Below are 26,014 nucleotides of genomic sequence, written 5' to 3'. Positions count from 1 at the left end.
CCTGCTCTGGCTGAGGATGGGAAGCACTGACAATCCCAGAGGTGTCACCGAGGGGACAGACAGACAGATCTCAGTGAAGACAAACCCCCAGAGCAGTTTTATTGGTTGCTGCCTCACTTGGTCATGCCCGAGAGCCAGCCCAGCTTGAAGAGGGACGGTGCCACCGTGTCCTCGTCGTCGGTGAGGAGCTGCCGGAACAGGGAGCCCGGCCGTGCCTCGTCCTCCCTGGGCAGCACAGCGCCTGCAGCCTGGCCCTTTGCAAAGACAAAAGTGACTCTGACTCTCAGAGCACCCCGGGGCTCCCTCTGTCCCCCAGCAGCACAGGGGCGGAACCACGGCGTGCACCCGGAGCGGTGGCACTGCTGGGGGGTGACAGACACACACCTGGCTGCTGGTGGCAACAGGCACTTGGCAGATGTCACTCAATGCTCATAAACCCCTGATGAACTCATCAAAACCCTCTGAGCAGCAGGGCAGGGGCTGCTGCTCTCAGAGCAAGGGAGCACAGCGTGGTAGAAGCACAGCTGGTGCCCTTGCAGGAGCTGCTCTTGGAGAACTGCAGATTTTAACCCTTCCAGGAGAGTTTTAGCATTGAAGGAGCAAGCATCTGTCAGGGATCCTGCCAAGTGTGGCTAGCACAGGACATGGGTGTGCTGAGCACAGCACAGCAGCTAAGGGGAGTGACAGAACGAGCCAGACATCACTGCACACTTCTATGCTCTAGTCCAGCTGAGCTGTGAGAGGTAAGGAATACCTTTGCTGGGAAGTTCTGGGCTTTTAAACACCCCTTCTGCTGGGTCTGATCCTTAAGGGCTCCAAGAAGTGGAGGAGGAGAGTTGCAAATTGAACATCATCTCAAATGACACTGGTAAAACCAGACCTTTACCTTTGTCTTGGCTCTTGTCAACTCAACAACTTGTCCCAGTTGCCAAGACCACCACGGATAGATTGGGCTGGTAATAAGTAAAGGAAGCATTAATTGCTGCTTCCCACAGCAGTGAGGTGTTCCTTGGCTCTCACCCAGCACACAGAGCTCCACCTAAGCAGATGTTTTAAACTGGGGGGAATGGAGCAACAGAAAGATTGGCTGCTACAGCTCAGCAGCAGGGGAGCAGCAGGACACTCCTCACACAGCTGGGGTACCTGGCCAGGCCTCCTCGGGGTTACAGGGCAGCATCCCACTGCAAAGGAGTTCAAGCATTAGCTACTGTCCTTCAGCCTTTCTTGCAGCCCTCTTTAATGACTTGTCTTTGATGCATTGCCCTCATCCATGTGCACCCTCACTGCCTCTGCAGTGCTTGTTGCCTGCCACAGAGCAGTGGCCCCAAAACCACAGGGGCAAAGGGTGGGTGGGGTTTTGGAGGGTCCTGGGGAAATCCACCCCATCCCCTGCTGTGCTGCCGTAATGATTCATTTCACTGAAAATAAAAATCAGGTGAAACAATGCTTGGCTACTTTCTTCTTTGCCCATAAACTCCAGTGTCAGGGGGACAATGAACACTGGGAAAATATTCCTGTTTTTACAGCTCAGTTCAAACACCAACCTGGACTCTTTCTGTGCTCCTGGCAGTGGACTTGCTCTTCCGCGAGCTCGACATGCTCAGTGGCAGAAGTCCAAACCTTAAGAAATGGAAGAAAGAAATGTGGGAAGCAGCAATTCCAGAGCAGCTTCCCAGGGGCAGGAGAATGCCTGGAAGAGCCGGGTGCCTCACCTGATCTGGCTGGATGCTAAGGGCAGGATGTTGTGGAGCTCCTGCGAGCTCAGCGCGCCGCCCCTGCTCGTGTACTGGTTCTCTGTCCCAGTCAGCAGGCCAAAGAGAACCTGGAAGGCACCAGGAGAGGCTTGGATTTGGGGAAGAGAAGCTGGAACGGACCAGGATTTGGGGAAGAGAAAGCGGAGGGCACCAGGATTTGGGGAAGAGAAGCTGGAAGGGACCAGAGCTGTTTGGGGTTCCTGCAGAGCTGACCCCGCAGTTGCACACCGTGAGCACTGAGTGTGAACACGAAGTGTCTCTCTCCCCACTCTTAACTCTGGTGTTTTAATTCTTCCCACAGCTGAGTCCCAGACCTGTTTCAGCACTACTTAACCCAATTAGTGCTGCACAGGCTGCAGTGAATCCTGTTAGATAAAGTTCAGCCAGCCCCACACGCGGGGCCGTGCAGCCGGCTCAGCCAGCTCCTCTTATCTTCAGCTGGCACTGAACACTCTTCCCCTTTCCAGCCAGTGCCAGTGCTTATCTTGAGGCACTAAGCAGTTCAAAGGCAGCCCAGCTGCCCTGCTGCAGGCATTGTGCAGTGCCCCTGCCCAGCCCTGCTCCCTACCGAGGTTCTCTGCACCAGGCGGTTCAGGTTGCTGTTCAGGTGTGGGGTGAAGACATCCAGGTCGAAGGGATCGATGTGTCCCTCCAGGAAGTCGATGATCTTCTCAATCCTGCAGGCAGAGCAGAGGGCTCCTGTCAGGGGTGACATCCTGGTGATGCCAGCTCTGAAGCAGCCAGGGATTTCCTGTCTGGGGTGACTGAGCACAGCAGGAATTACTCAGCAGAACAGCAGCTGCCCCAAGGGTTCCCAGCTCTTACACCAGCAGCAGGAACTGCTCCCCGTGGTACCCCCAAGGCTTTAACTCTTGGCTGGAAACTCAACTGCTCTGTCCAAGGGCACCCTCTGAGGGTATCCCATGGACACAAGGAGGAGGGCCAGCCCCTGGCCACAGAACCCCACCCCTCCTGTTTAGAGGATGAGCTCAGTGTTTGTGCAGTGTCAGAGCTTGGAGCCTGCACTGGTTCAGGGCCCCCCAAAGCACTGCTGGAGGATGTGAACCCCAGAATGCACCATACCCGGAGTCCTGCTTGATCCTGCTGGGTTTTGTGTCCTCACTCTTGGCTGTCAGGATGATGCTCAGGTACCTCAGGTCGTAGAGTAACTGCAGAGCCCTGCTCTGGGTCAGGGGGAAGCTGTCTGGCCTCTGCAAACGGGACAGGCAGGAATGGGGCTCCTCCCTGGCACAGGGCAGGCTGCCCAAGGGGCAGTATTTGAGAACACCCACCCCAAGGCACAACCAGAGTGTGAAATCTGGTGTCTGCCTCAGCTGTGGGGGGGGTGAGTGTAAGGGTGTCCCCTTTCCAGCTGTCAGGACAGGCAGCTTCTGTTCCAGGAGCTGGATGTGTCCCTGCATTCCCAGGTACCTTCTCCCTCCCATCCCACAGCCAGGTACCTTCTCCTGCTTCTGCTCCACCAGCTTTCCATAGGCAGCCAGCACCTCTGCCATGCAGCTCCTCAGCAGCTCCTGCAGGGTGACCTTGGGCAGGGTGTGCCCACCAACCCTGTTCACCTCCTGGCACAGGCTGAACAGGAGGCACTGCACGTGCCACGAGGGCTGGGCAGGAGAACAGAGTTTATTTGCAGTTGCTCTGTGACCTCCATTCCCTTCCACATCCCTTCAGCTGGCTGGTGGGAGTGTCCCACTTCCTCAGCAGCCACAGAGCTCAGCCCACAGCTTGGCTCAGGCATCTCACAGGGTCTGGGTTACTGACACCTCAGATTTTGGGCTACAGCAGCTCCCAAAGCCCCCAAAAGACTTTACCAGACACCGAATGCAGTGAGAAGAGAATTGCCTGTTAATCTTCTGTCAGCACAGACCCTGCTTTGCCCACCCACTCCCTGGGGCTGTTCCTCCCTCACCTCCTGGGCCTCCTGAATTCTCACCCAGCTGCTTTTCCCCTCAGATAACAGAATTCACTGGATAAGGCTCACTGCATTTCCCTGTCCAGCCCCTCCCGTGCTGTGCAAACACAGAACTCACTCCAGGCCTGGCCTCCTCCCCCCTGCCACCTGCTTTGTCCCTGTGAGGTCCTTCCTGTGCCACCACCACCCCCTTGGGAAGCCACGCGCCTCAGTTCCCTTAGGATTCCACAGTCCCACTGCTGCAGCTGTCCTTCAATGCATCCAGCTTCCATGGAATCTCTCCTGGGACCTCTGTGTTTAAATCAGGCCTAAGTACTCCTCTGGCTCAGTTTCACAGGATCTGGGCCAACCTTACTCATGGAGATAAACAGCGACAATGACCTATTTCCTTCCTCTGACCTCTGTCCTCACGAGGTGAGTATCTCAAAGAGCACCACAGGGTGTTTGTCCTCTGCTCTGGCACCAAACACCCTCCCCAGCAGCTCAGCAAGTGGCTCTGGAGGCAGTGCTGGGCTCCTCCCACAGGCTGCTCCTCGTACCTGCACAGGCAGCCGGATCTTGGACGTCACGCTGCTCCCAGACTCGGTCTCCTCCTGGATTTCAATCTCGTCCCAGTTGGTGGCAGTGGCCAGGACAGAGCCAGCTGTGTCGAGCAGCAACGAGTGGGTGAAGCACTGAACCAGACCCTGCAGCACAACAACGACAGCCCTGATCACAGGACACTTCTCATAGGGCCAAGGCCAGCCAGCCCACCCTGCCTGTGACCTGCTGCACCCCTGCACCTCCCAAAGTGAACCTCATGGACACCAAGCCCCTGGAGCCACCCCTGTCTGACTGGGCAGCAGCACAGGGAGCTCTGGGCAGCCCCAGCAAGGGAACCCTCCCCAAAACCATCTCCGAGGAGGGAAACTGCTCCTTACTTTGGTGACAGCCGAGCTCCAGAGCTGATAAGCCACCAGGCTCTGCTGCAGGAGCTCTGCCTTCACCCCCTGCCACTTGGCCAGCTCGGGGGACACCTCCTGGGCTTTGCCCTTGCCCAGCTTCTTGGCAGAGCGCGGCTCCTTGGGCGGTGACTCCATGCCACCCGCCTGGCCCAGCACACAGCGCTGCAGGTGAGGGCACAGCTCGGGCAGGGCCTGGCACAGCCTGGCCATGAAGAGCACGGCGTTGAGCCTGGTGTCCCCAGGAGGGTCCAGCTGGCTCTGGGCACTCTGGAGCTGCTCCTGGACGCAGCCCAGGAGGTGCTGGACGCAGGTGACGCAGCGGTCGCGCAGCAGCCCCTGCACGGTGCCGGCGTCGGCGAAGCGGTCGAAGGCGGAGCGCGGTGGCACCGCGGGCTCCTTGGGGACAGAGTCGTCCCTGGGGAGGTAGGACAGGACATCCTCCAGGCTGGCCTTCAGCTTGGAGTCCAGCGTGGAGCAGAAGCTCTGCACGCACGGGGTGAGCGCCTGCGCCTTCATGGCCAGCCCGCTCCTGGCGAAGGGCCCGCGCTGCCCCACGCTGACCCACGCCGCGTCCCCGGGCAGGTCCCCGGGGCTCTCCGACCACAGGAACAGGGCCACGTTGTGCTCCAGCTGGATCTGCTTGCTCAGGGCACCGCTGCCAGCTTGCACTTCCAACTCCTGCAAGGCTACAGCCAGCAGCTGCTTGGAGCTGCTTGAAATGGAGTCGAAGCCTTCTTTGGTCAGAGTCTGCAACAGAACCAGGAGAAAAAAACAACTTCAATGTGGCACTAAAACACACCCTCAGTGCACTGTGAGACAACAGCCCGGGGTGCAGAGCAAGGCTCCCCACGGCACAGCACCCACCTGCAGCCTGTCCAGGAAGAGCTGCTGCAGCAGCTCCTCCCAGAAGGACACAGGCCTGTCCAGCAGGCGCCGGCACACAGCCTCCCAGTTGTGGCTGCTGGACTCGCTGGACAGCAGCTCCCACACGGCATCACGGATCCCTGCCAGCCCCTTCATGCTCTTCACGTACACCAGCAGGGTCCTCACCCCTGTCCTGATGTCATCGCTGCACCTGGAGGCAAAGTTTCACCTCTGTGAGGGGGTGAGGCCTTGGCACAGGGTGCCTGGCTGCTGGGTGTGCTGTGCTGCCTCAATCACGGTGAAGGATGAGGAGGATGAGGGGATGAGGAGGAAGGCAGCCAGGCTGGGATTGCCCTGTCCCACTCACATGCTGATCCACTGCTGCAGGGTCTCCCTGAGGTACTCCTGGCTGATGGGGTGTGCCAGGGTCCGCAGGGCGGGCTGGAATTCCACCACGGACTCGGGCAAGTACTTGAACCAGCTGCTCAGCTTCAGATCCTCCTCCAGCACCCCTCCTCTCCCTGGAATCACAGCCAGGGGTCAGCCCAGCACGGGGCACCCTCCTGCCTGCCCTCCTGGGCAGGCGCAGGCCTCACCTGCAGGGTTCTGGCCCGTGCTGCTCTCCAGGGTGGAGAAGAGCAAGCCACAGGGCAGGGCTGGCTCCGGGGCCACCCCCTCGGGCACGGTGTAGAAGAGAGCGTGGGCCTGGTACAGCGTGGTGGTGAGCAGCTCCATCAGGGAGCACACCTGGGCTTTGATACCTGCGCCTGCAGAGGTGACCGAGAGCCAGGACAGCCCTTCAGCACAGGTCAGTGACACTGTGATCCCTTCCAGGGAGGGCTGGAGGGCAAAGGATCCACCCTCATGCCCCACCTGCTTCCCCATTACAGGTGGGCTTGGCCTAAGCCCCTGAGAACCGTTAATTGTTGTGGTTTTTTGCAGTTTCTCTGCCACAAATCAATTTATGGGAATTCCCCACCTTGTTCCCATTTTTGGGAATCTCCCACCCCTGCTGTGGGGGCAGCAGGAGGCGAAGGGAAGGCTCACCCCGAGCTGCCCCGTGGCACTGACCGTGGTGTGGCTGGTTGAGCAGCTGCTGGATGGCCAGTTTCCTGGCCAGCAGGAAGTCAGCCAGGGCCTGCCGTGGGGAGCTGTCCTCCAGCAGCATGATGGCACACAGGGCTTCTGCCACGGCCTGGTCCGAGCCCGTGGGGCAGCGCAGCAGGGCCTTGCTCTCCTGCAGGATGGTGGATCTGCCACGGGAACCAGCTGGGAGTCACTGACCGAGCCTCACGCCCAGCTGGGCTCGGGGTGGCTGCCAAATGTGACTCTTTCCACACTGGGCTACTTGTATCTGGGGATTGCAGGACTGGTGAGATGGTTTTTGTGCCTGCCTGGTGGAATGGTTTGGGTTGGAAAGGATCTCCCTAAATCCCTGTCAGTCCTGTCCCGTTACCTGATGGAGCCCCCGGGGTGTGCTGCTGGCCACGGGATATTCCCTCTCATCCCTCTTTCCCTGCCTGCCAGCTTTCCAGGGCATGCCTGGGGCACTGAGCTCCCTCTTTCCCTGCCTGCCAGCTTTCCAGGGCATGCCTGGGGCACTGAGCTCCCAGCCTGGCACCTGCCCTGGGCTCTCCTGTGGGATCCAGGTGCAGCTGCCTCGGGCAGAGCCTCCTGGGACAGCTGAAGAATTACTGTCCCACCTTGCTGCAGCAGATTTCTGTCCTGCCTTCCCTGGGCTGTGTGTGAGTCCCGCTGACAGCGAGTGCTTTGGGCTGGGAGGCATCGAGCACTTCCAAATCCCTCAACCAGCCCCGAGTCTCACCCACCTTCCAGGATGGAAGGACACTCCCAGGGACGGGACACCCAGAACTCTCAGTGCAACCTGTGCCAGGGCTGCCCCCGCCTCAGCCAGCCCCCCGTGCCCCGTCCCGGCGCACCTGAGGTGGCTGGCAGCGGCCACCTGCCGCAGCAGGATGGGGAAGCGGGCGAGGACGGCGCTGCAGCGGGCTCGGGGGGTGTCCAGCTGCAGCTGGCGGCGCAGGTGAGCCCCCAGCAGGTGCAGCCGGGCCGCGGGCAGGTAGCGGCCGCCTTCCACCGCGCCCCACACCTGCTCGGGAACCTCCAGCAGCAGCTTCAGCTGCGCCGCCGCCCCGTAGAAACCCTGGTGAGCCGCTGGGAGAGCCTGGAAGGGCACACCGGGGTGAGGGAACAGACAGGGGGGTAAAAGGACAAAAATCCGGGATGAGTGGAGAGAAGGGATGTGGAGGAGGAGAGGAAGGTGGGAGAATGGGCCAAGCAGGGGGATGGAGTGGGGGGAAAAGAGCAGGGGAAAGAGCCCGTGAGGGTTCTGTGGGTGCTCTGTAAAGACTCTGGTGGGCCGGTGAACGAACCTGGAAGGGGCACACAGGGCTCAGGGGAGAAAATGGGGATGAAAAAATAGACGGGGGGATAAAAGAGGGGCAAAACCACGGCATGAGTGGACAGAAAAAGATGCGGAGGAGGAGAGGAAGGTGGGAGAAGGGGCCAAGCAGGGAGATGGAGTGGGGAGAAAAGAGCAGGGGAAAGAGCCCATGAGCGTTCTGTGGGTGCTCTGTAAAGACTCTGGTGGGCCGGTGAACGAACCTGGAAGGGGCACACGGGGCTCAGGGGAGAAAATGGGGATGAAAAAATAGACGGGGGGATAAAAGAGGGGCAAAACCACGGGATGAGTGGACAGAAAAAGATGCGGAGGAGGAGAGGAAGGTGGGAGAAGGGGCCAGGCAGGGAGATGGAGTGGGGGGAAAAGAGGCCATGAGGGGTTGGTTCTGTGGCTGCCCTGTAAAAACTGGTGGGCTGGTGGGCAAATCTGGAAGGGGCACACAGGGCTCAGAGGAGAAAAAGAGGAAAAAATAGACAGGGGGATAAAATAGGGGCAAAACCACGGGATGAGTGGAGAAAAAGGATGAAGAGGAGGAGAGGAAGGTGGGAGAAGGGGCCAGGCAGGGAGATGGAGTGAGGGGCAAAGAGTGAGGAAAAGAGCCCATTAGGGTTCTGTGGGCACCCCGTAAAAACTGGTGGGCTGGTGGGTGAACCTGGAAGGGGCACACAGGGCTGGGGAGAAAAGAGGATGAAAAAATAGACAAGGGGATAAAACAGGGGCAAAACCACAGGATGAGTGGAGAGAAAAAGGGATGCAGAGGAGGAGAGGAAGGTGGGAGAAGGGGCCAGGCAGGGAGATGGAGTGAGGAGAAAAGAGCGGGGAAAAGAGGCCATGAGGGGTTCTGTGGCTGCCCTGTAAAAACTGGTGGGTGAACCTGGAAGGGGCACACAGAGCTCAGGGAAGAAAAAGAGGAAAAAATAGACAGGGGGATAAAACAGGGGCAAAACCACGGGATGAGTGGACAGAAAAAGGGAAGCGGAGGAGCAGAGGAAGGTGGGAGAAGGGGCCAGGCAGGGAGATGGAGTGGGGGGCAAAGAGTGGGTGCAAGGGGGAAAGAGCCCATGGGGGTTCCGCGGCCGCCCCGCGGCCCCTCACCGTGCCGGCGGGGCCGGGCCGGGCCGTGCCGCCGCGCTGCAGCCCCCTCACGGCGCCCAGCAGGCGCTCGGCGCTCCGCCGCATCTCGGCGATGGTGTCGGCCGCCTCGATGAGGTCGCGGTAGCGCTCGCCCACCATCTGCCGCAGCTCCTCCCGCTTCTGCTCGATGCCGGCGCGCAGCCGCCGCTCCACCGCCCGCAGCTCGGCCGCCGTGTGCGCCTCGAACAGCGCCTCGGCATCGGCGCCGCGCGCCGCCATCGCCGCCACACCGACACCGGCACCGGCACCGGGCCCGGCCTGCGCCGCCAGGGCCGCCACCGCCATCTTGGGCACGGGAAGGGGACAGCGCTTCCGGGCGTCACCGCGGGGCGGCGCCGCCATCTTTGTGCCGGGCTCCCGGCTGTGTCTCCACGGCAGCCGCCATCTTTGTGCCGGGCACCCGGCTGTATTGCCACGGCAGCGCCGCCATCTTCGTGCCGGGCACACCCAGGCCTGGGTACCGACGGCAGCGCCGCCATCTTTGTTCCGGGCACAGCCGCACGCCGGTGCCGTTGCCACGGCAGCGCCGCCATCTTTGTGCCGGGCACAGCCGCGTTGCCACGGCGACGCGGCCTGAGGGGAGCGAACGCCGCTTTATTTATTTTATTTATAGTTTGTTTATTTATTGAATCGCGTTTTCTTTTTCTCCCCCGTTTCCCGGGAAACGGGTCGGGCTCCGCGGCCTGCGGGTGCCGCTGTCCCTCCACACAGCCCGGGAGGTTTCGCCCTCAGGGCGCTTTGGGCTTGGTTCGAACTGGGCTGTTTGCTCATGCTCCCCGTCCAAAATCACCGCTCTGAGCTCCGGGATATTCCCCCCAGATCCATCCAGGATGAAATTGAGCTTTCGGGTCCCTTCCAGCCCCAGGGAGAGGCGGATCCAGAGGCAGGCAGGATCCTCGGGAGGGGCTGCAGGCAGAGCAGGGGGCTCGGGGGCGAGGCTGTGGGTGCTGGAAACTGAGATGGGAAGGGAAAGAATCCCGGCTGTTCTGGAGTGATTTTATTTTATTTTATTTTATTTTATTTTATTTTATTTTATTTTATTTTATTTTATTTTATTTTATGTCATTTTATTTTATGTCATTTTATTTTATTCTGGAGTGGTTTATTTGCGTGGGCGGTGCTGGTGCTGCTGGCCTGCACTGCTGCTCAGGGCCGAACTTTTTGTTTGTAGGAGTTGATAAACTCTGCTCCCAGGGGCAGGAGGGGAGCAAACTGCCCCGAACGGTGCCAGGGCAGGGGCAGCTTGGACATCAGCAGGAATTCTTCATGGAAAGGGCGCTGGAGGGGCCCAGGGCAGTGGGGAGTCCCTCCCCATCCTGCATTAAGGATTTAAAGCTGTGTGGAGGTGGCTCTGGGGACAGGGGCAGCGCTGGCCTGGGCAGTGCCAGGGCTGGACCCAGAGGTCTTTGAGGGGTTTTCCAACCTGGACAATTCTCTGGCAGGGAGGTGTCCAAGCCTGGCTCATATCCCGCTGCTCCAACACACACAAACAACCAGAAACTGTAGGAAAACTCTTTTATTTCCCTGCTGTGACACAGAGCGTGGCAGTCAGGAACCTTTGCTGCAGGAGGCTCAGTCCCCCGCCGGGACACTGAGGAATGACTGCCAGGGAGGAAAACAGGGCTGGCAGCAGGGACACGTCCTGGTCACCACGGAGCCACTGACAGGCCCAGCTACGGACACTGGGGTGGACAGTGCTGCCCTGGATCTCTGCAGGGAGCAGAGACCTCCCTTCACCTCCCTCGCCCTGCAGAAGTCACCTGGCAGAGTGGCAGCAGCCTCCGTGGTCCCCCCCGGCTCGTGCACGGTGCCACCAACCCCCTGGCACACGGGGAGGGCGAGGGGGAGCCGAGGGTGCCCCGTGGGGCTGTGCCAGGGAACAGAAAACCCCGCTGGGCACAGCCAGTATATACAATTTACATGTATTTACAGTCAGTAACCATGCCGTGCCTCCTCCCGGACACGGCGGGCAGTGGGATGGAGGGATGGAATCCATGGAGGGATGGAATCCATGGACAGAGGGATGGAATCCATGGAGGGATGGAATCCATGGACAGAGGGATGGAATCCATGGAGGGATGAACAGAGGGAGTGGCCAGGCTTTGCATCCCTCAGCATCTCTCCTGGTCCAGACTCAGCTGGAGGAGTGTTGGAATTTTAAGTTTTGATTTTTAGAAATATGAAATGTTTGTGTCAGAGGAGGATCCTCCCAGTCTGCCTCTCCTGTCCTGGCTTTTCACAGTCCAGGCCCTGGAGGAAGCAGGGAGTGGAGCTGGAATCCCTTGGGGTGGCCGGGTGCCAGGCTGGGTGCCAGGTGCCAGGCTGGGAAGGGCAGGGGTGCCCTGGGCTGGGCAGCAGCAGTCTGTTCCAGGCTCAGCAGCAGGAAGGCAGCTCTGGGGTCTGCTGTGTCCTTTGCTGGTGCCTCGCTGGTGATTCCCCCTTGGAGCAGTGGCAGGGAGGGGATGGAGACTCTCCCTGAGCAGTCTGGATCCGAGGCTGGATTGGAGCAAGGCTCTTCCCACCAGGGCAGGGTGGGGAGCAGTGCAGTTCAGAGATTATTTCAGTCCAAGGCAGCACTGGAGCCGGCACGAGGAGCTGCAGAGGTGCTCTGGGAAGGCTCCAGGTCCAGCCCCAGCCCCTCCTGCCCACCTGAGCAGGACTTGGGGCACTCCCAGCACAGGGCCCAGAGCCAGGCTGGCTCCAAGGGGACACGGGGATGAGGAAGGGGACAGCAGGGATGGCTCCATGCAGGTGGATCCCGTGGGACTGGGGGCTCTGGAGCCACCCCTCAGCCTCTCTGGGGAAGCAGTGGTGAGCAGGAAAAGGGGAATTGGTTCCCACAGGCTTTGGGGAAGCCTCCTGGGACTGGCAGGGTTCAGGAGGGACCCATCCCCTGCTCTGGGCATCCTGGGGAGCCTGTGGCACCCCCCATTCTGTGCTTCCCAACACCTGGGGTTTGGGAAAACGCCCTCCCTGCCTCTCCAGGCAGGAGCTGCCACTGATCCCTGCTGCCCAGGGCCAGGCTGTGTGTGCAGCACCTGCAGGCTCAGTCTCTTGGCTCTGCAGCCACCAGCAGAGATTTCTCATCCCGCCACCAGCAGCCCTGCGAGGCTGTGCAGAGCAGATCCAATCTGAGGTCAAGTTCCCACTAAAATCAAGTGGCTGGGAAGGAAAACTTCGTTACCGGCAGCAGCAGCAGCGGGGCTGATGTTTATTAGTCAGCAATGAACAGCAGAAGGTTTTATTTTGCTGGTTTTGCAGCCACTGGTGGGCCGTGGCTGCAGCTCCCTCCCAGCACTCCAAGGCAGCACATTTTGCTTCCCTGCACTTTTTTCCTCGGTGAGCTGTGGAAAGGTGGCCAAGGAGAGCCCTGGCAGCCCCCAGGAGCCACCTGGTGCCCCTGCCCTGCTGCATCCTGCCTCGGTGCCCTTTGGGATGTTGGTGGCAGCGCCCCACGCCCCTCATTCCTCACCTGCAGCCCCCTCACCCCCATCCCAGCAAAGCAGGGACACATTTCAGATGCCACTCTGAGCACCCAGAGGTGTCACTGCCTGGGGCTTTGCCAGGACAAAGCTGCCCTGGGTAGGGAATTCCCAGGATTTCTGTATTTCCACATCAAACGAGCGCAGAGGGTGGGGATACAGTTGGGAACAGGTGTCCCATCCATCCGTGGGGATTTTGGTGACAAGGCTTGCACAGACACAGCTGGGACGGAGTCAGACACCGGCAAGCCCGGGTGTGGCCTGGCTGCAGGTGGGTGCTGGGGCTCCACACCCCCTCCCACCACCCGCCTGCCCACGGCGGCACTGACGCATCGCTGCGGCTCTGCCACCGAGCCCAGCCCCGCTGCCAGCCCTCCCGGGCCCTCACCGTGCCCCGAGCTGCTGCTGCTGCTGCTGCAATTCCTGCAGCGTCAGCAGGGACCCGCCGTGCCCGAGCCCGGGCTCAGCTCACCCTGCACCCCAGCGAGGGGACAGGGAGGTGCCACCCGGGCACCTGAACTGGCGCTGCTCCTCGGAGGAGCAGGGAAGAGTTAAAAGCAAACAACTGCTGACGCGGCTCTGCTTTGTCTTGCAGTAAATGCAGCGTGCAGCAGAGCCAGGAGCAGGTACCCTGGCAGCGAGCCCTGTTTGGGAGCTGGCAGGGGTGGCACGGCAGGATGGGATGGCACAGGCTGGAGCCGGGCAGAGCCATGGGCAAACTTCAGCCAGAGCTGGGGCTGAGGGATGGAGCATCGCGGGCTGAGCAGGCGGTGCAGCCTCACCTCCCACGCTGCTCGTACCGCGGGGTGAAGGCTCCGTTCTGCGGGAGATGGTGGCACAGGGCAGGGTGGCCGAGCCCCCTGTTCTCCGCACCCAAACCCCCGTTCCCACGGCTCGGCTCTGCGGCAGGGGCCTGTGAACGCTGCTCCGGCAGGAAACCGGCACTTCTCCCTCTCCCCTGGGCTTTCCCTGGAGCTGCGCTGCCCAGGGAGGGGCTTCGGGGGGGGTCAGAGCCCCGGGTTTATGCTGAGCTGGGAGGGCAGCCAGGGACAGGGACAGGGACAGGGACAGGGACAGGGACAGGGACAGGGACAGGGACAGGGACAGTGCTGGGAAGGCAAACAGAGCGGATGTGGGGCCAGCCCCGCTGCCCCTCGCACAGTGCAGGATCCAGGGGATGGATCCGCGCTGCCCTTCCCCATCCCCGGCTGCTGGGAGCCCCGCTGTCTGCTCTGCCCGGTGCCTTGGGCTCGGGCGCGGGTGGGGAGCGAGTCCCCAGCCCCCCTGCCCGCCCCCACGCTCTCCATCACCCCTGCCTCCGGCGTGACTTGCCTGGCAGGAGCAGGGAGGGGTCAGCCGGAGATCCTCGGAGCCGTGGCCGGACAAACCTCGATGCGAGCCGGGCGCAGGAGCCGCTGGCAGCGCGAGGTGCCCGTGCCAGGCTCCTGCAGCGTGCCACCGCCGCTGAAACACTTCCAAGGATCTCCCAGCAGGGAGCGGAGCGCTCGTGGTGCCCGGAGCAGCGTGGGACCGGCCGATGCGGACGGAGGGAGGGGCAGCGCCTCCCGGGGAGGGCAGAGGGGGAAGAAATTCTCCATCCGAGGAGAAAATCTGCGGCAGGGCCAGGGAAAGGGCTCCGCAGGGCTGCAGGAGGCAGGGCGGCGTCAGAGGGGCTGCTGCGGGGGCACAGCTGCGTCCCCCGGGATGTCACCTCCGAGCTGGCGTGTCCCCTCCGGGCAGGGCGGCTGCGGCAGAGCAGAGAATAACCCGGGGACAACGCAATCCCAAACATCCTGGTCGCCTCGGGAGGGAGGGACACTCGCCGGGAGATCCCACCAGCTCGGAGTCCTCGTGCTGTCACACACCTGTGGCCTCGGCTCCTCCTGAGGTCGCCCGGTGTGTCCAGGGGCAGAGCCCCAAAGCCAGCCGGCCCCGAGGGTGGCACGGGGGACCCCGGCCGTACCCGTGCCCACGGTGGCACTTTGGTGTCGCCGCGAGCTGTCTTTGTTTTCCTGGCGAGGCGGCTCCTCCTGACCCGTATCCTTCCCAGCCAGCCCAGCAGAGAGGAGCCCAGCGGAGGAGCCCCGAGGCCATGGGGCGCTCCCAGCCGTCCCCTCAGGTGGCATTCCCGCCCTGACCCCGCGGTGCCACCCCTGCTGCAGCCGGGCAGGGGCGCAGGCAGGACAAACCCGGCGTCCCCTCAGATGCTCGTCTGCAGGTCGCCGTTGAGCAGGGTCCTCTGCGTCTCCGTGGTCTCGTTGAGGCGGGATTTGTCCTGCTTGCTGTCGCTGCGGTCGGCCTCGTCCATGCCGCTGACCTTCACCAGGCACAGGACGTTCTGAAAGCTCTTCTTGAAGTTGTCGGACAGGAAGGCGTAGAGGATGGGGTTGGCACAGCTGTTGGCGTAGCTCAGCACCACCACGAAGTCGAACATGCCCTTGAGGACGGGCGTGGGCACGATCATGACGGACACGGAGGAGACGTTGAAGATGTAGAAGGGGAGCCAGCAGAAGATGAAGACGGCGACCACGATGGACACCATCCTGGTGACTTTCTTCTCGGACTTTTTCCTCTTGGAGGAGCCCACCCTGATGCCCGAGGACTTGACTTTGATGATGATGAACAGGTAGCAGAGGCAGATGATGGTGAGAGGCACCAGGAAGCCCAGGATGAAGGCGTAGATGATGAATCCCGTGTACCAGGCGCCCGACTCTCCCGGCCAGATGATGGTGCAGCTACTCCTGCCGTGGTTGTGCTGCACCCCAGCATAAATCATGATGGGCATGATCACCAGCAGGGAGACGCCCCAGACGGCCACGTTGATCATTTTGGCTGTCCTGGGCCGCCTCCACTTGGCAGATTTGATGGGATGGACCACAGCCAGGTACCGGTCGACGCTCATAACCGTCAGGCAGAAGATGCTGGTGAACTGGTTGATGCCATCCACTGTCATGACGATCCTGCAGAGGGCTTTGCCGAAGGGCCAGTGCACCAGGGCCACCTGCATGGCCAGGAAGGGCAGGCCGAGCATGAAGAGCTCGTCGGCGATGGCCAGGTTGAGGATGTAGATGTTGGTGATGGTTTTCATCTTGGCGTAGCGCAGGATGACGTAGATGACCAGCGTGTTGCCGCACAGCCCGACGATGCACACCACGAAGTAGATGAAGGTGAGGATGGCGTTGCTGGTCAGGTCGAAGTGCTGGCCCGTGGCGTTCTGGGAGGTGTTGGTGGGCGCCTCCAGGGAGAAGTTGTCGAAGGGGGAGGCCGGGGAGAACCAGAAGGCGGTGGCGTTGGGCAGCTCGTACTCCATGGCTCTCCCTGGGCACTGCTGGCTCAGAGGAACCGAGATGTCATCTTCCCTGGCTCTGGGGAGAGAGGAGAAGATTCTAGAAATCAGGGAGTAAATAGAAATGAAGGGATTCCTGGGGAGGATCTGTCCATCCTGCTGCCAAGCTCAGCGGGAGAGAGGCTCCCTGCAGGGGGGGTTCCCAACCCATCTGCCCACCTCCTGGAGCAGCCTGCCCGAGCACGCCACAGCTCCTCCTGGCTCTGGCGATCCCGGAGTCTTTCCGACTCCACAAATCCAGCCGGTGCGTCCCGGTGGGTGCGACTGATGCCCGGGAGCACCGAGCGCCGGGGGAAAGCCTCCTCCTCTCCCGGCGCTGGGCAGGTGCAGCCCCTTCCCTCCCGGCCGGCACCGGCACGCCGAGCCCGGGCGGCTCCGGTGGGCGACGAACTCCGTGCGGGGATGGCCCCAGCCCCGGCCCCGTCTCTGCTCCGCTGCAGAGGGCACCGGGCGGTGCTGCCCCGCCGCTCACCTGCTCCGGCCTGCGCTGCTCCCCCTGTGCTGCCCACCCTGCCCTGCCTGCTCTGTGCTGCCCACTCTGTGCTGCCCACCCTGCGCTGCCCACCTTCCCCACATTGCCACCCTGCCCTGCCCACCCTGCTCTGTCCACCTTCCCCACACTGCCCATCCTGCTCTCTCCACTCTACGGTGCCCACCCTGCCCTGCCTACCCAGCGCTGCCCACCCTTCAGCGCCCACCCTGCCCTACACACCCACCCTCTCTGCCCACCCGGCCCTGCCCACCCTGCTCTGCCCACCCCGCCTGCGTTCCCTCTCCTACTGTGCCCACCCTGCCTCCAGTCTGCCTCCCCACTGTCCCGCGACATTTTGGTTCCAGCCATGGCCTCAGCTCCTCCAGAGCCCCCAGGGAGAGGGCAGCGTGCTGTGACCCCAATGGAGGGTGACCCAAAAGGATTCTGAGAGCTCCAAAGTCTCCCTGGAATGCTGGAAATTCCTTGGCCCCAGCAGTTTGCATCTTGCTTCCATTGCCAAGCCAAGGCAGGTCCTTGCTGGTCCTCCCATCTGGGAGAGGCCGCCAGGTGATGCTGAAATATTTGGGGACTTGTGCAGCACAGGTGGCTCCTGCCACAGCCTCTCCCTGGAGGAGGACGACCAAAAAGGAGAGGTTTGGGGCAGATAACCTCTGCTCTGGTTTGTTTGGGATCTTGAGAGCAATTAAATTATCTCTATTCCTGCCCCTCTTCCCATCACTTGTCCAGGAGACAATAGAGAGCAGGAAATTAAGAGTGGCTGTGAACAAAGAGCCCCGCGCTGAGGCTGCCGAGCGCGGCCGGGAGCTCCTCGTTTTCACTTCGCCATCCACTTCCCAAGGCGGATCTAAAGACATCAGGTCCTGGAGCACCGGCAGAGTCGTTATCAGCCTCATTAATCTTTAGGAGGCAGGAAAAAGCTGCTTCTGCTGAAGCTGATGTGGGAATTAATGTCCCGGCAATAGTGGGAGAGGAGGGGGGTGAAGGGGATGCTCGGCGCTGTGAGGGGATCGGACCTCTGGGGTGTCCCTGGGCGGCTGCACCGGCCCCCGGAGGAGGGAGCAGAGCCCAGCAGAGGGGTTTGGTGCCTGTGCCCTTTCCAGAGCTGTTTCACCCTCTCCTGTCTGGGTCCTGTACCCTGCAGCGATGTCCTTCCCCCGGCAGTGGTGGCCGGGAGCGCTCCCAGCGCTGCTCCTGAATCTCTCCCCGGAGCAGGTGACACTGCCACGTCCCTCCCCGGGGCTCCCTGGTCACCAAGCCCTGGCACCGAGAGCCCCGGGGGCTGGAGCAGCGGGCAGGGGGAGCACAGGGAGCTCCCAGCTCCCGGGGCTGCCTGGGGAGCATCGGGCTCCAGCCCCTCCCTGCCTCTCACTCCCACCTCGCTGGGAAGCCGGGGCCAGGGAGCTGGGGGAATCCAGCCAGTTCAGCCTGGCTGAACCCAGATCTGATCTTCATTAAAAACCCCATCAAATTAATGAAATGATGGCCCAGTGGGTACTGAGGAGTGGATGGAAGCTGATCTCCACCCAGGAGGAGGGCAGCAGCAGCTGCCAGAGTCAGGAAGCCATCCTTGAGCCTTTTGAAGGGATTTTTTTTTTTCATTCTGCCTAGTTTTGGGGCTGAATTAAAGCCCAGTGCAGAGTCTGCTCTGCGTCCCTGGGTGGTCCCTGGTTCGGAGGGACGCTGTACCAGCAGCTGGTTTGGTGCTGGCAGATAAACTCCTCTTTGTCCTTTTGCCTGGGAAGCATCCACAGCGCTGAAAAGCGATTTACTGGCAGGGCTGGAGAGAGGAGGAACACACAGCCCCTTCCCACACAGCGAAAGAACCCCTGGGAGAGGGGCACGGGGGTTATGTGACCACAGAGAGGCTTTAAAAACCCTTCCAAGCTTTCTGCCATCCCTTCCCAGCTGTTCCACAAGAGTCCCTGTGGAAAACAGAGCTCTCGACCCCTGTCCTGGAAATGAGTGTTGTAAGGAGCTGGGGCTGGGATGCCAACGGAGGGGTAGGGTGAGCTGGCCTTTCTCCTGGATCCGTGGCACGGAGGCAGGAATGGAGGGGGCTGGGCTGGGAGGGGGTGCAGCTGCTGTCCCCCAGGAGGGGAAGGGTTTGCTGTGCAGCCAGCCCGAGCATCCCTGTGGATCTCTTGATGATCTCTCTTTGGAGAGACAGCCCCGAGCAGCTCCGTGGTGCCCCAGCCCCTCCTCCCCCCTGCCCTCAGAGGGACCCCGCTGTCCCCTGCGGCCGTGGGGACAAGGCCAGCACAGGCAGGGATGACCGTGCTGTTTCTGTCTCGGGGCACTCGGGCTGGCACTGCCCTTTCCCTGCCTTTTCCCTTCCCAGCTGCAGCCCCGGGTGGCTTCGGCGGCTCTGCTGATTCGTGCCTGGAGGCGGCCTGGCCGCGTTTCAGGGATGTCCGGGCCGGGGGGAGGCTTCGCTCTCTGCTAATTAGCCAGACAAACAGTCTGGGCCACGTCCCCGCACCCCGAGGCGCGGCAGGACCCGGCTGGTGCCTGCCAGATCTAATCGGGAGCGTCTGCAGCGCTGATGGATGGCGGGGGAGAGGCGCTGGCGCCGTCACCTGCGCCCGGGGCAGCACCGGGACCTGCCGGGATCCGGGCAGCATCCGGAGCCTCTCAGGATCCGGGCAGCATCCGGACCTGCCGGGATCCGGGCAGCATCCGGAGCCTCTCAGGATGTGGGGCAGCGCCCGGACCTGGGATCCAGGGCAGTGTTCACCCCCCGGAATCCAGGGCAGCATCCAGAACCTGCCAGGATCCAGAGCGGCATCCAGAACCTGCGAGGATCCAGGGCAGCACCCACGATCCCCGGGATCCAGGGCAGTGTTCACCCCTCGGGATCCAGGGCAGCATCCAGAACCTGCCAGGATCCAGGGCAGCATCCACAATCCCCGGGATCCGGGACGGGTCCACACCCGGGATCCAGGGCAGCACGCACACCCCCAGCGCTGGGGCAGCATCCACAATCCCCGGGATCCAGGGCAGTGTTCACCCCTCGGGATCCAGGGCAGCACTCTCTGCACCCCGGGGGTCTCCCCTCCAACCCCACCCCGGCTCCTGCTGCTTCCAGGCCTGCCCACAGCCGGTTCCTTCCTCCCCCGCCGCCCTGCCCTCCCGGCCCGCGGTGATTTGCTCCCTGATCGGTTTATTGATCGCGGAGGGGCCGGCGGGGCTCGGCCGCCGCTGAGCCGCGGCCCGGAGCGCTGACACCACGGAGCCCCGGGCAGTCCCGGCTCCGTGCCGGCTCTGCCTGGCTCCCGGGAGGGTCCCGGCGTTAAACCGGGCCTGAGCAGGCTGGCTGTGGCAGCCGGGCTTTGTTCCGGCTGGAATGTCACTGCTGTGCCAGCACCCGCTGTCCCTGCCCTGCACAGGGACCCTCCCGGCCCGAGGAGGATGGAGAAGGATGGAGAAGGATGGAGAAGGATGGAGAAGGATGGAGAAGGATGGAAGTATGTCCTGGGACAAGCCGGGGAGCTCAGCCCTGGGACGGGACCGTGACCCCGCCTGGCCCGGCCTTGGGGACAGCCCCGCGTGTCCCCAGCGCCTGTCTGGCCATCGCGCTGGCTCCGGGCTGGCACAGATGGGTTTGGGTTGGGAAAGAGCCCGGCCGCGAGCCCAGCCTGCACGGAGGGGACACCGAGGGACACGAGGGACACTGAGGGACACTGAGGGACTCTGAGGGACACTGCAGGGACACCGAGGGACACTGAGGGACACCGAGGGATACTGAGGGACACTGAGGGACACAGAGGGACTCTGAGGGACACTGAGGGACACGAGGGACACTGCAGGGACACTGAGGGACACTGAGAGACACTGCAGGGATGCTGAGGGACACAGAGGGACACTGAGGGACACTGAGGGACACTGAGGGACACAGAGGGACACTGAGGGACACTGCAGGGACACTGAGGGACACTGAGGGACACTGAGGGACACTGAGGGACACCGAGGGACACTGAGGGACACTGAGGGACACTGAGGGACACTGCAGGGATGCTGAGGGACACTGCAGGGACATGCCGGCCCTTCCCAGGGACATCCTCAGCCGGCGGTGCCCCGTGCCAGCCCTGGGCAGGACGTGCCTCTGTGCCCAGACAGTTCCATGGCAAAAACCCCACAGGATTTGGGTGCTGGCTGCTCCCTGGAGCGGCCCCTTGCAGGGTCCCCTTCCCTGTGGTGGGGGATGGCAGCAGATTTGTCCCCTCGGGGTGTTTAATGTGCATTTTAGGGGCTCTGGGCCTGCTCCTTCCTGCTGGACAGGCAGGGCTGTGACACTGAGGGGACAGGCAGGAATGTGACACTGACACAGGCAGGAATGTGACACTGAGGGGACAAACAGGGCTGTGACACTGACACAGGCAGGGCTGTGACATTGGGACAGGCAGGAATGTGACACTGAGGGGACAGGCAGGGCTGTGACACTGGGACAGGCAGGGCTGTGACACTGAGGGGACAGGCAGGAATGTGACACTGACACAGGCAGGGCTGTGACATTGGGACAGGTAGGAATGTGACACTGACACAGGCAGGGCTGTGACACTGAAGTGTCCCCTCTCCCCTCACACTCAAGTGACACTGGGGACCGGGGGTGGCAGTTGGTTTTGCTGATGCTCCTGCACAGAGCCAGCACGGCTGTCCCCATTGCCACCCACGCGTCCCCAGGCAGGGCCATCGCTGCCAGCCGCCCCCAGCCCGTGCAGTGTCCCCGTGTCCCCAGGGCCAGCCCCGCCGGGTCACAGCTGTCCCCAGCCCTGCCAGCACGCTGTCACAGCGTCACCCGGATCCCCGGGGTGGCGGGGGCAGCTCCGTGTGTCTGTCCCCGTGTCCCTCCCAGCTGGCCCCGCAGCTAATGAGGGATGCAGCAATTACGGGGCCAGATTGATTAAACCCTAAATCAGGGAGCTTTCAAACGGCCCCGACCTTTCCCACCGGGGCCGAGCAGAGGCTGTGGCACCCAGCTCAGATGTGTCCCTGTGCCACCCCTGCTCCGTCTGGTGGGGCACGGGGGGGGGACACCGGGCTCTGTCACCGGGGGACGGTGACAGCGCTGCCCCCCTGCAATGATGGTTTTGGGGTGTCAGGAGGAATTCCTGGAGAGGCTGAGCAGCTGCCCAGGAGCTTTGCAGTGCCCATCCCGGGAGGTGGCACCCGGAGCTCTGCCCTGGGGACAGGGCGCGACCCAAAAGTCATTCCCAGCCTCCAAAATTCCGGCATCCTGTGACACCCACGAGCGGACTCTGGCTGCACCCCGGAGTGCCAGCGACGGCCGCTAGCCACGGAGCGAGCCCTGCTCGCCGCCCCACGCTGCCACGTGCTGCTCATTAGCGCTGTTAATTAGCCGGGCTGATTACGGGCGCGGCCAGCGCGGGGATGGCAGTACGGAAGGGACTCTAAGGGCGTTCTAACAAGGCGGAGCTGTGTCCGGGGGTCTCTTTGCGGCGGGGGGGATGGTGACACCGCCCCCGCCGCGCTGCCATTGGCTGAGCGCCGCGGGGGGCGGGGCCAGCCTGCGGGCACGTGTGCGCACCCGGAAGCGGCGGCGGGACCGGCCCGGCCCGGGCGCAGGTACCGGGAACCGGGCGGGACCGAACCGGGCCGGGAGCTGCGGGGATGGGGCGTTCCGGCACCCCCGCTGTCAGCGGGCACCGGCACCGCCGGGTTCGGGGGGTGCGGGGGTCCTGGCAGCGGCCGGGGCGCCGCGTTTGGGGGTTCGGGCCCTGCGGGGGCTCGGGGTGAGCCAGCGGCTGAGGGGGGTCCGGGATTGCGGGGGGTCCCGGGGCTCCGGGTTTGGGGGTTTGGGTGCCCTGGGACCGGCCACGCTCCGGGTTTGGGGGTCTCGGGACCGGCCCCGCTGTTGGAGAGCCCGGGGGTGCCGGTGAAGGGTTGTGGAGAGGATTTTTGGGGTGTTTGGGTGCTCCTGGGTGGGCTGCAGGACCCCCCCGTAGGAAGGGGGAATCTTCCTGCGGGGTCTGAGCCGGGCACGCACCTGCAGGGGTTGGGAAAAGCCTTGGGACGAGGCTGGGAGAGCCTCTGGAGCTGCCAGAGTGTCTGTATTTCATATTTATTCACACATAAACCTATCAATGCCTGCATATCCCATCTATTTACACAAATGTACCCATGCAGGTGTGTGTCATCAATTCCTTAGTCTGTGTTTCCAGCCTGGGAAGGAATTATAAACCATATTTATAGATATAAATATAAATTATATAGTAATAAATATGAATGGTAAATTCATTAAGCTGTATTTCCATGGCACTGCCAGTCCCTGGGCCATTCCCAGGGTTGGTAGCCCACGCCCCAGGGTTGGTAGCCCACGCCCCGGGGTTGGTAGCCCATGTCCTGGGATTCGTTGCCCCTTTCCCCTTCCCCGAGGTGCAGGGAGCAGGTGCTGTGAGTGTTTTCACCTTCCACACCAGGAAAACGGGGCTGGGGGCACAGAAGGGGCCTGGGCGAGCCCTGAGCTCCAGGTGGGCTCTGCTGGGTCCCGATGAGCTCGGCTTAAATTGCAAAGCCTCGCCTAAGGGGGAGAGAGAGCTTGGGGGGGATGGTTGAGCTGGCTGGGACCCCAGTGCTGCAGGGGGGTTTGGGTGTGGTTTGGGGGGGTTTGGGGTCCCTGGCAGCTGTCCCCTGTCCCCAGGCCAGCATGATCCCGGGGCTGGGCCCGGTGCTGCAGGCGCTGCTGGGGACTCTGCTCACCTGGGCGCTGACGGCGGCCGGATCAGCGCTGGTGTTCGTGTTCTCCAGCGGGCAGGTGAGCCCTGGCATCCCCCAGGATCCCCACCCTGGGACAGCCCCTGAGCCCCTGAGCCCCAGGATCCCACAGGATCCCAATCCAAGGGCAGGTGAGCCCTTGGGAGCAGCCCCTGAGCTCTGGCATCCCACAGGATCCCCACCCTGGGACAGCCCCTGAGCCCCTGGGGCAGCTCCTGGGCCCTGGCATCCCACAGATCTCACAGGATCCCCACCCTGGGACAGTCCCAGAGCACCTGGAATCAACCCCTGGGCCCTGAGATCCCATAGGATCCCAATCCAAGGGCAAATGAGCCCCTGGGGCAGCCCCTGAGCTCTGGCATCCCACAGATCCCACAGCCCCTGTGCCTCAGGATCCCACAGGATTCCAATCCAAGGGCAGGTGAGCCCTTAGGAACAACCCCTGAGCACTGGCATCTCACAGATCCCACAAGATCTCAACCCTGGGCCCTGGGATCCCACAGGATCCTGACCCTAGGGCATCCCCAGAACACCTGGAATCAACCCCTGAGCCCTGAGATCCCACATATCCCACAGGATCCCCACCCTGGGGCAGCCCCAGAGCCCCTGGGATCCCACAGGATCCTGATCAAAGGGCAGGTGAGCCCTCTGGGAGCAGCCCCTGAGCCTTGGAATCCTACAAATCTCACAGGATCCTGACCCTAGAGCAGCCCCTGGGGGCAGCCCTTGAGCCCTGGAATCAGCCCCTGAGCCCTGGGATCCCACAGGATCCTGATCCTAGAGTTGATGATACCTCGGGAGCAGTCCCTGAGCCCCAGGATCCCAATCCAAGGGCAGGTGAGCCCTGGCATCCCTCCCCAGCCCTGGCATCCCACAGGATCTGGCCTGTGCCCTGCTCCTGGCTGGGTTTTCCTGTCTGCTCTCATCTCTGAGGGGCAAGAAGAGGAAAAGTCCAGCTCCCAACACACAGGAGGGGAAGGAAATCCAGTTGCTGGGGCTGGGATGTGCTGCTGGGGCTCAGGAGCACGGGCAGGGCTCAGGGCTCTGGGTGTGGGGGGAGCTGCAGCCCCCCTGCCTCTAGCCTGGCTTTGCTGCCACGTTTCCAGGGCAGGATTTGGGTCAGTCCATGCTCAGAACGAGCAAACTGAGGAGCTCAAAGTCATCCTGGATCCAAAATTAGAGACACCCTGGCCAGGGCGCTCCAGATTGCCCAGATGGATTCATTATTTATGCCTCAGTCTTGTGATGCTTTGTTCAGGAGGTGCCTGCTGGGGGAGGCTCCCTTTGCAGGAGCACTCGGGTTCCCTTCCTTGGGGAGGGGTGAAAACCTGCCCTGGGAGGGGCAGGGACACCCCCTGGCCCAGGGTGCCCAAACCCCAGTGCCCAGCCTGGCCTTGGGCACTGCCAGGCTGCTCTGGGATGCCATCCCAGGGCACATTCCTGCCCAGAGCCCCATCCCCTGGCAGTGGGAGCCATTCCCTGGTGTGCAGAGCCCTCTCCCAGCTGCCCAGCCCCGGGGCAGTGCTCTCACACTCACTTCGGGGTGGTTTGTGTCTGGTTTTGTTTTCAGAGGCGGATCCTCGATGGGAGCCTGGGCTTCGCTGCAGGGGTGAGTGCAGCCTCCTCCTCCTCCTCCTCCTCCTCCCCGTGTTCTCTGCAGCCCCTCCCCGCTCGGTTTGGTTGCCCACTCGAGTTGAAATCCCTTGCGTGCCTCCCTGAGGGCAGGGAAGGGCTCAGGCTGCTCCTGGCTGAGCGTGGAGGTGGCACCAGGACGGGCACGAGGCCACCGAGCTGCCCACGCTGCCTTTGGCTCCCTGCACTTCGACTTTCCTCCCTTCCTGGGGGCTCTGGGGTGGGCTGGGGCTGCTGTGCCTGCCTGGCTGTGTGCTTTAAACTCAGGAGGGGAGGGAAGAGAGAGCTGCAGCTCTCCATGGAAGCTGCATGTGAAGTGTGGGGCTCCTGGCAGCTTCTCCTGGAGGAAAACCTGGAACCTGGGGGCTTGGGAGCTGTACAGGGGCTTGGGAATGTGGGGCTGGCACTGCCCAGGTGCTGGGGCAGGCGTGGCCCCACCAGACTCATTAAATCCCCTTTGTTTCCCTCAGTAAAGATCCAGTCCAGCTGCTCAACGCCACCCTGCAGGTGCTGGAGGGCACCTGGGCTGTGCTCTGGAGGGAGGTGCCCCTTCCCACCCCTGTGCTGGGGTCAGCTGGGCTCTGCCAGCTGTGCCTGGCTGTGTCCTGCCAGCCCAGGTGGCACCTGGGCACCGTGCTGGGTGACAGGGGCTGGGTTTGCTCCCTGCAGGGTGGGCATTGTTCCCCTTGGCGGCTCTGGGGGTCCTTGGGCTGACATTTCTGCAGGAATCCCACCAGGACGAGGGGCTGCTGTCCTGGCTGAGGCCACCAGGTCACCCTGGCAGCAGCTCTGAGTCAGCCCTGCCTGGCCTGGGTGTGGCTCAGGGAGCAGAACTCCTGCAAACATTTGCTTTTCCCTCAGCTCTTCCAGCTGGCAGGGCTTGGAGCAGGATGGGGAATTGTCCCTGGGGTGCCTGGAGGGGGCAGGCAGCCCTGGGGACACTGGGGACAGTGGGACAGGCAGCCCTGGGGACACCAGGATCCCCTGAGTTTGGATTTTCCCAAAATGGGAAAGCGTTGCCGTTGCTTGGCCAGCAGCTGGGTCTCCATCTTTTCCCTGCCTCAAAAGGGTTTAACAACACAAGGAACCTTTCCCTGCCCCCCTTTTTCCCTCCCTTTCCCTGCTCCCTCTTTTTCCCTCCCTTTCCCTGCCCCCCCTTTTTTCCTTCCTCCCTTTCCTGCCCCCCTTTTTTCCCTCCCTTTCCTGCCCCCCTTTTTTTCCCTCCCTTTCCTGCCCCCCCTTTTTTCCCTCCCTTTCCTGCCCCCCCTTTAGCCCTTAGGA

General features: G+C 62.4%; 3 protein-coding genes across 8 annotated transcripts in view; 1 reads left to right on the top strand and 2 right to left on the bottom strand.

Moving 5' to 3' along the window:
* Nucleotides 1–70: 70 nt before the first annotated feature.
* Nucleotides 71–9,405, bottom strand: COG1 (component of oligomeric golgi complex 1). Of its 4 annotated transcripts, none has more exons than XR_005628223.1 (15): nucleotides 9,010–9,405; nucleotides 7,433–7,677; nucleotides 6,564–6,745; nucleotides 6,089–6,259; nucleotides 5,860–6,013; nucleotides 5,493–5,703; nucleotides 4,605–5,375; nucleotides 4,224–4,370; nucleotides 3,215–3,376; nucleotides 2,838–2,965; nucleotides 2,323–2,431; nucleotides 1,713–1,822; nucleotides 1,545–1,620; nucleotides 385–1,181; nucleotides 113–254 (listed from the first exon to the last, which is right to left on the bottom strand). XR_005628223.1 is itself a non-coding variant. In XM_039715875.1 (15 exons), the coding sequence occupies exons 1-14, from the start codon at nucleotides 9,388–9,390 to the stop codon at nucleotides 1,164–1,166; spliced, it is 2,865 nt and encodes a 954-aa protein (XP_039571809.1). In that variant the 5' UTR covers nucleotides 9,391–9,405; the 3' UTR covers nucleotides 117–254; nucleotides 1,144–1,163. The 4 variants fall into 4 exon arrangements, 3 of the variants coding, with proteins under 3 accessions (XP_039571808.1, XP_039571809.1, XP_039571810.1); XM_039715875.1 differs by having other exon boundaries at nucleotides 117–254; nucleotides 1,144–1,181; XM_039715874.1 differs by lacking the exon at nucleotides 385–1,181 and having other exon boundaries at nucleotides 71–254.
* A 1,144-nt stretch (nucleotides 9,406–10,549) lies between these two features.
* On the bottom strand, nucleotides 10,550–16,353 carry SSTR2 (somatostatin receptor 2). 2 transcript variants are annotated; one of them, XM_039716448.1, is made up of 2 exons: nucleotides 16,349–16,353; nucleotides 10,550–15,895 (listed from the first exon to the last, which is right to left on the bottom strand). In XM_039716448.1, exon 2 carries the CDS (start codon nucleotides 15,838–15,840, stop codon nucleotides 14,731–14,733), a length of 1,110 nt encoding a protein of 369 aa, XP_039572382.1. In that variant the 5' UTR covers nucleotides 15,841–15,895; nucleotides 16,349–16,353; the 3' UTR covers nucleotides 10,550–14,730. The 2 variants fall into 2 exon arrangements, with proteins under 2 accessions (XP_039572382.1, XP_039572381.1); XM_039716447.1 differs by lacking the exon at nucleotides 16,349–16,353 and adding an exon at nucleotides 16,036–16,329.
* Nucleotides 16,354–21,894: 5,541 nt separating this feature from the next.
* The window catches only part of SLC39A11 (solute carrier family 39 member 11), a 78,249-nt gene continuing 74,129 nt past the window's right edge, over nucleotides 21,895–26,014 (top strand). For both annotated transcript variants that reach the window (XM_039716317.1, XM_039716316.1), the window contains exons 1-3: nucleotides 21,895–21,952; nucleotides 23,028–23,141; nucleotides 24,672–24,710. In XM_039716317.1, the coding sequence (XP_039572251.1) occupies nucleotides 23,034–23,141; nucleotides 24,672–24,710 (147 nt within the window). In that variant the 5' untranslated portion in view covers nucleotides 21,895–21,952; nucleotides 23,028–23,033. The remainder of the gene's footprint in view (nucleotides 21,953–23,027; nucleotides 23,142–24,671; nucleotides 24,711–26,014) is intronic.

This window comes from Passer montanus, unplaced genomic scaffold, assembly GCF_014805655.1.
Source record: "Passer montanus isolate IOZ18808 unplaced genomic scaffold, ASM1480565v1 scaffold35, whole genome shotgun sequence".
In the NCBI taxonomy this organism is placed as follows: Eukaryota; Metazoa; Chordata; class Aves; order Passeriformes; family Passeridae; genus Passer; species Passer montanus.
This window is presented reverse-complemented; position numbering and strand designations above follow the sequence as displayed.

What these genes read in the sequence shown, in the direction of transcription:
- COG1 (XM_039715874.1), bottom strand. Translation starts at nt 9,390, where the DNA reads ATGGCGGCGCCGCCCCGCGGTGACGCCCGGAAGCGCTGTCCCCTTCCC. An exon ending in GGCCCGGCCCCGCCGGCACG is followed by an intron (nt 7,678 to 9,009) that starts GTGAGGGGCCGC and finishes GTGCCCTTCCAG; the next exon opens with GCTCTCCCAGCGGCTCACCA. An exon ending in CTGCAGCAGTGGATCAGCAT is followed by an intron (nt 5,704 to 5,859) that starts GTGAGTGGGACA and finishes CTTTGCCTCCAG; the next exon opens with GTGCAGCGATGACATCAGGA.
- SSTR2 (XM_039716448.1), bottom strand. Translation starts at nt 15,840, where the DNA reads ATGGAGTACGAGCTGCCCAACGCCACCGCCTTCTGGTTCTCCCCGGCC.